This window comes from Rhamphochromis longiceps, linkage group LG10 (assembly GCF_057381845.1).
Source record: "Rhamphochromis longiceps isolate RC_006_pf linkage group LG10, R_longiceps_female_GT1.1, whole genome shotgun sequence".
Lineage (NCBI taxonomy): Eukaryota > Metazoa > Chordata > Actinopteri > Cichliformes > Cichlidae > Rhamphochromis > Rhamphochromis longiceps.
The window spans coordinates 25,087,974-25,095,416 of record NC_140566.1 but is presented as its reverse complement, the minus strand read 5'-3'; the positions used below and the strand labels follow the sequence as shown (position 1 = coordinate 25,095,416).

The window sequence follows — 7,443 nt, the reverse complement described above, 5'->3', positions numbered from 1 at the left end:
TGAAGGGGTGGGGCTAAAGGAGAGCCTGGGAGACAGGGGTCAGTTTCCACAGGACAAACTTTTCCAGACTTCAGAAGCTATGTATTCACCTCAACACCATCTTCCACCATGCTTTTATTTCTTTCTGTGTGGTTTTATGTAGAGTGTAATGACCCAGTATCTTCCTGACATACTCTCAATGTTCTCTGTTCCTTGACCTCTTTAGTCTTGATCAGATTAAATGTAGGCGTAATTCAAAACTCAGCTGTGGGACTGAAAGTGGTGTGAGTGTAGGTCAATCCAGGCTTTGGTGCCTAGTCTCATTAACGTACCAGACCTGGCGATGCCACTGTCCCTCTCGTCGTACAGCCCTCGGCCAGGCATGTCCATAGGGTGACTGTGGCCTGGAGGAAAAACAGGAAAGAGAGAGAAAGGGAAAAGTTAAGGGTGAGAGTGGGTGAAGAGAAAGTAGAGCAGAAAATGGAAATAAGGGAGGATAATAAACAAAAAAAGAAAAATAAAAAATAAAATAATGACCTGTGTGAACAAGAAAAATGTTATTAACGAACTGGAGCACCAAACATGTTGAAGATGCTGTTATCGCCACTATGTTAGAGATTTACAATGTTGCATTATAATACACAAGATGCTAATGCTTTTAGATGTGTAACATTAACTCTTGGACTAGCAACCACAAAGCAGAAGAGTTGTTTTTCTTGATTAGAATCAAAATAATGAGTGCAATGAGCCAATACAGCAGAGATGGGGTTGAAATATCTTAAAATAGCCAACGGAGCAGTACTCAGAACTCCATAAAAAAGGCTTTAACCTCCAGCAGGTGCTGACCTACTCTCTGCTGGGGAGTGGGCGCTCCCGATTGATTCTCATGTCATTAGTTAGCAACCTTTGTTTTCCAACTCCAAAAACAGGAAGTGTCACAAGGAAGACAAATAAGGTGAAAAGCACTACTGTTGTAATAGACTGTTACTCAACAGCTCACTCGGTGTCACTATCAACATCATCTGCTGCAGCGCCGACTTCCCTCTACAACAACCCCGTAACACAGATATCACAGAGTGTGTCTGCACTTAATGTCAACATACTGACGGAAAGAAAATAGGAAAAATGAGAGGTGAAACCCACAAACGCAAATGGCTGAAATGATCTTGGTGCTCTTTAATCACTGCAATATTGCATACCAGCGCAAATGCAAGGATGTCCTTAGAAGGATGTGTATGAAAAATATTGCATGCCAAGTAAAACACTTTTTTATAACTCTTACCAGATTACCATGGAAAAAGGTTGCCTAACCCCAAATGGGAAACATGGAGGTAGTGATAACCACTACTGAAGTGTGGCAAAGGTATTGATTGCAATGTAAAATACAGTAATGTTTGGAGATTTGATTTAGATGGTTATACAACTTTCAATACAATCAAGGAAGTATCTGATTGGTCCCAAACTTAATCAGCAGCATATCAAAGATTAACAAAGCCCCCAAACAAGACCTATTCTGTGAGGAACAGCTTCAAGTTGCATATTAAGCGTGTGTGATAGACACAGATGGTAGAAAATTCTTCATTATGGCTATTTTACTTTGCACAACAGCCAGGAAGTGAGACTGTTGCTACAATTTCATTGGCGTAAATGAGAAAAGATTTTGAAAGGGGGAAAAAAGAACTTAAAAACAGCCCACTGCACATCAAGCCTAAAAGCATTGCCCAAGTATGACAGGCACTGTCAAAGACAACATGTTAGTAAAAGTATGTGAGTACATAACAGAAACAGGAGGACATGAAACTGTAAAAATAACTAATACTACAGCCACCGACACCAGCGAACCCTCATGCATTCCTGTGTGTTATCCACCTGCAGACATGGGTCAGATAAAGTATATACATGATTTGAGACAGCTTTATGGCTAATGAGTCAAGTTCTTGTTTGTGAGGCTGCAAATGCCTGAAGGAATACACATTCCCTCCACCGTTTCCTAGTTTCCTTGTGGTTTATGTGAAGAAGCAGAGATGAAGCTTAAGGGCATGAGGTGTCTTTGAGTATGGCTCCAAGACACCTCAATCCTCGTTTAAAGAACTGCCTTTTCATTTACTCAGTGCCACTTGCCTTTAAATTTTTTGCACGTCCTATCTGACCCAAGTTATTTGCAGATGCTTAGTGCCATTGCAAGCTATGTCTCGAATACTATCACTGCTAATGCAAGAATCACTACCCAGGCATGCAGTTGCTGAGAGGCATCCAATGCAACCACCGTTACTTAAACTTCAGTCTACAGATACGCATGCAACTGACACACAGCAATCATGGTCAGTTTTGAGCGCCAACCTGAAAAGAAAGAAGCGCTCTTGATGAGGCGTAGCGGGCCCTGTTCAGAGAAGGCCCGTCGAGGGCTGCAGAGCTGAGAAAATCCTGCGCAGCACAAACAAAAACATGGAAAAGAAGAAAGGGAGGAAGGGAAGAAAAAAAAAAAAAAAAGGACAAAAAACACGAACCATGATTAGTGAATGGAGGAGGAAATATCACTGCCTCCTATTGTTTGAAAGTCTCATTAGTTACAGGAAATTTTTAGTTTGAAATGAAATAAACAACCAGGCAGACAAGAGAGGTGGCATCGCTCACAGAAAATGCACCATATACGTTTGTTTTTTTTTTTTAAAGCAGGTTTCGTAATTGGTTAGATTTTCAGCTTTGATGTATGTAACTAGATGTCTTTTCTGTGAGGATGACAGAGAATCTGCACAAATTAGAAACTTCGCCAACAGTTCTTCATTTGAGCTTTTTAAAAATCAGGCTTTTATGCTCATCTTTGTAGCAGAAGCATTTCACAGCCTAAGCCTAAATCAGTTGGCTGCACAGACAATGTACTGACCATCAAAAACCAACACTCAAATTTCACCACCTGTAGCACAGTCGGTCATCATAAGGATCAGTGAAGCACGAGAGCACAAATACTAGAATGCCTTAAGTGTTTCATAGAATGGCCGATTCTGTTTACCAACTGAGAAATCTTGCGCCAGTTTAGGGTAGACGTAGCTGTAAAGAAAAGCTGTTGGCAAAGAGCGCCCTGGGAGGCCGCAATGGTGGAGCTTAAAGGTGAAAAACTTCAACTTCCGATAAAATAAATAAGCAACAAAATTCAACACTTTACAGAGTTGAGCCTTTCAAACAAAATGCCATGAAGGTAAAATTAAATATGCATTTGTATATATTTAACAAGTCCAAAAAATGAACAAAAACAAACACATTACATAAAGATATAGAGCAATTTCTCTCTATGATTACATTAAAGAAAAAGTGACTTGGTAATCTACTCATAATTTGTACAGAGGAAGAGAAATGATCACACATGGCACAAAAATAAAAGGTTTGGCACGGCACTAGATTGCCATGGTTACCTATGTTCCCTAGCAGACTGTTGGGCCCAGTGTTTTGATCAGGCTTTAGGGTGTTGTTGTCCTGTCCAATGAACTCCAGGCTGTCCTGTAACCTGTGTGGGACGAACAGAGAAAGCCAGCAGAACATTTATAAGGATTGTTGCCAACAACACTTGTATTGTGGATTGGAGAATACTGGCATATCTTGGTTTATGACAGAGTTCTGCATAGGAGTCACAGCGTGTGTTGATAAGCTTGCAAATGCTTACGTGTTCAGGCTGCCGTACACGCTGCCTCCGGTCCTGGCAGTGAAGACTTTACTCAGCATCAGCTGAGGTGGTGATCTGATATGATGATGGTGCAGGAACAAAGATCATTAGTATATGTGCTTTGTTCATGTTTATGGTTGTGTGTTTCTTCTTCTACCTAATCAATTCACAACTTATTTTCTTCCTGGATCCTATTATCACCTTCACTTGACCTTAAAACTGTTTGGTCTCAGAAAACGTAAGGATCAGATATCCCATAGTTTCAACAAGTTTCTAAAAGTCCCTTTGTTCAGAACTAGAATATTTAATGTTTGCTTTTTTTTTTAAACTCAGGAAACAGCAGTGAGGAGAAAGTCATTCATGCATTCCTTTTCTTTTTACCTTATCTGGTGGATTTTAAGTGTAGAGCCTTTGTAGCTCATGGCCACAGAGCCAAACATCATTTCACCCAGCATAACCACATCTGATGAACACCTTGAACCCTGGAAAGGAAAGAAATATTTTGATATTGTAACCTCTAGGCATTAGACACCGACACAATCACATTGTGCAAATTCTTAAGGCATCATAGCAGTTATTCATTTAGCACTTAATATAAACGGGGGAGATTGCACACAATTTACTTCAGCAGTTTGATCTGAAATGATACCAGCAAATCAAAACTTGTGACTGAAACATGCAACAAACTTCAAACTAAATTGAAGAGTGCTCCCCAAGGACCATAAAGTATACAAGCACAGTTTACATTTGTGTGTTTATGGATATGTCTTTGTAGAAGAGTACTTCATTTAAACAATCTCAGTCCTGCGTTACCTGGAAGCGGAGGCCTTGCTCCTTGGATTCCTTGGTTTCCGATGTGCAGGAAGAGGAGCTGTCCAGGGAACTGCTGCTGCCTCCTGTAGGACGAAGCTGGCAGCATTTTCCAAACATCTTCACCTGGGACTCGGCGCTCTGCAAGATAAAAAAAAAAAAAAATCAAAATACAGAATATTATAGACCCAACTGCCAAGAATGCAGACTTATTTACCTCTACAATTAGTTGTTGATTTTTGTTTTGCAACTTTTCATCCTTGTGACTAATTAGAGACCAAACAAAAAAACAAAAGCAGCATAAATATGAAGCATCTACTGCAAATGACCTACAACCCTGAGCTGAAATCACAAGACAGGAGGGTTGAACATATTTGGCTCTTAATGACATTCATGTAGCAACAAATTGCACATGTGGAAATAGAGACGAGGTCATTAAGATTGTATTGTGGGGTGTTTATCAATTATACAGACCACTATTAACGTAAGCATAAAGAGAGTACATATCCAAGAGTGTTCTTCATCCATTTTATACAGAGTTTCAAATTGGACCCTTGACTTCTTACAATCAAAAATCATCATAAGAAGTAAAGCTTTTAGTTGAGAAACATAAATACAGTTAAACTATACGTCAAAAGCCACAGAAACCCAATCTAGAGGTACTTGTATAAACAGCTAGCTAAAAGCAATGTGATCTCAATCAGCCTGTGTCATGTGCCTTCTTAACTTGGCAGACTATTCAAGAGGAATGCATTAGGGAGGGTGGAAGGGGAGGGAGAGGGTGTGTGTGAGGTTTCTTTTTAGTGACTAGGCTCTGGTAATGGCTCACTTGAAACCACTGTTGCTGACAGTGAAAAAGAGAAGAACACAGAGGGAATATGAGATGCTGTGAGAGAAAAACAGCATGAGAGAAGGAGAGAAGGAAAACAGGCAAAGAAGTAGAAGGACGGTTTGTGCTTCATTACGTAATCCTGCTGCATACAGCTTGTGTTTTCTTTCACTTATAAAGGTCATTTTGCAGCACAGACACGGTTATGAAGCCACTGCGAACATGCATGTGGCAAACAGGCACACGGATGTGTGTGTGTGTGTGTGTGTGTGTGTCTGCTGCAGTGCAGTGTGAGGTATGTACACAGACTCCGCAAGCATGTGACTGCCAGTCATATGACTCTTTCGAAAACTCGTGACTGAGCAGCACTGCAATCATTCCCTCCCTCCCCCTTCCACTCTCCACTCCCTCAACTGCTCTAACTTCATCCCTCTCCAATTTCTGCAGCTTTTTTCCTCTCCTTTGAAAATCTATTTCTATATCAGAACAAGTGCCGTCTTCCATTTTTTCCTCTCCATTTTCTTGCAGTTTCCTCTTCCCCACTATCTCCCCTCTTTCTCTTCATTCCTGACTCTTGCTGACCCCATCACATATATCTCCCCTTGTCCAGCTTCTCTTGCTTGGTCCCTTGTTTCTCTATTAGTCATTCTGTTTTTCTGTGCTTTGCAGCTGTAATCTCTTCTCAAAAATAAATTCATCCGAATTGCCAAAAACCTGTCATGTGAGAAAAGAGTAACTGGCAAAGGCCTAATGCTGCAGAATGCACCAAAAATATTGACTCAAACCCAAGCAACAAACACATAATGCAGTAAGCAGGGTCGGTGCAGTATCTATGTACTCACTGCAAACAAATGTCACTCTGCAAGACATGTAAACATACACACAACATAACTCTTGCTTTTGTTACTGTATACAGTACGTGGCCCAGGTCCAATTTAAATGTAACGCTTCAATAAGTTGAGGTGAATGAGTTCAGGAAGTTAAGCAAATATACCATCCTAATTTCAATGTCAGGTGGCCATATAGCAAAGCAGGAAGTGAACGTGTGCCTGCAATATGTCAAACTTATAGATATGATAATGAGATAAGTGGATGAGTCATGCAAGAGAAGGTATGGCAAAGCAGAGGAAACCTGGTCAGCAGACAAAGAAACAAACCTAAGGGGAAGCAAAACACAGTCCTAAAATATGGAGGCAACAGAAGAGATAGTAAAATGAGAGGAGAAAGAACAGGGAAGTGTATAATGAGAAGTCAAAAGACATGAAAGACAGGAGGAAGGGAGGCAGGGTATATTATGGAGGACAACAAGGACCAAAAGAAAGACAGCTGAGGTACAGAGAAAGATTAGGCAGGTTAAGACAGATGTGTGAAGCAATGGTAGAGAAAAGTCATTTTCTCATATGCAAGAGCAAGTGAGAACAGGTGAACTTGATAACACCAATAGATGATCCAGTGAGATTTGATATTAAAACAATCTTTAAATGCCAGTAAGTGCACATATATATATATATCATCTGACTGCAGCTAACAGTTGTAAAGATAGAGAGTGACTTATAAATATATATAAAACTGTTACACGGATAATGTAGAGGACAAAAACAACCAGATTATTTTAGAAAAAGCAGAGGACGCTAATGAGGCCATCACAGTGATATAGATTAAAAGGAGGCAGCTAGAGAAGGCAGAGATGACACATTTAGGTAAATAAATTAAAATGCTTGAAACAAAATAAGATAAATACAAAGGAAAGGGAGGAGGAAAAAAAAAAACAACAACAGAAAACTGAGTGACATGGCTGTCATGTGAGGATGAAAGAATGCTGCTTACACATGGGCTGTCAGCTGACGCGATTATTATTATTAGTGGAGATAACAGCACCAGAACAAACCGGTCAGGGCCAGAAAGGAACAAACAGCAGCAGTATAAAAATATTAGTTATGTTACAAAGAAATAAAAAGGGTAAAAGCAGTGACTGTGACCAACTCAAAAATATACCCAAAGCTGGTAGTTATATGGCATAAGTTAGTTAGTTTCCATCTTCAAGTCTCACTAGATGGGTGTGCTGGCAATTAAGTCTAAATCTAGGCTTAGTGACACAAACAAAGACACTTCCTGTTTGAAGAGTTTTCAGGTAATAATGGCCTTTGTGGCATTCTTGCCCTAGAAT

The 7,443-nt window shown here is 40.1% G+C and overlaps 1 protein-coding gene across 2 annotated transcripts in view; it reads right to left on the bottom strand.

Annotated features, from left to right (window-relative positions):
• The window catches only part of fnip1 (folliculin interacting protein 1), a 40,831-nt gene that overhangs the window by 17,732 nt on the left and 15,656 nt on the right, over positions 1 to 7,443 (bottom strand). The window contains exons 3-8 of one of the 2 annotated variants that reach the window (XM_085421090.1): positions 4,451 to 4,588; positions 4,019 to 4,119; positions 3,638 to 3,712; positions 3,390 to 3,481; positions 2,320 to 2,403; positions 312 to 383 (exon numbers count right to left, since the gene is read on the bottom strand). In XM_085421090.1, coding sequence (XP_085277216.1) covers positions 312 to 383; positions 2,320 to 2,403; positions 3,390 to 3,481; positions 3,638 to 3,712; positions 4,019 to 4,119; positions 4,451 to 4,588 — 562 coding nt within the window. The remainder of the gene's footprint in view (positions 1 to 311; positions 384 to 2,319; positions 2,404 to 3,389; positions 3,482 to 3,637; positions 3,713 to 4,018; positions 4,120 to 4,450; positions 4,589 to 7,443) is intronic. The other variant, XM_085421091.1, reaches the window with a different exon arrangement.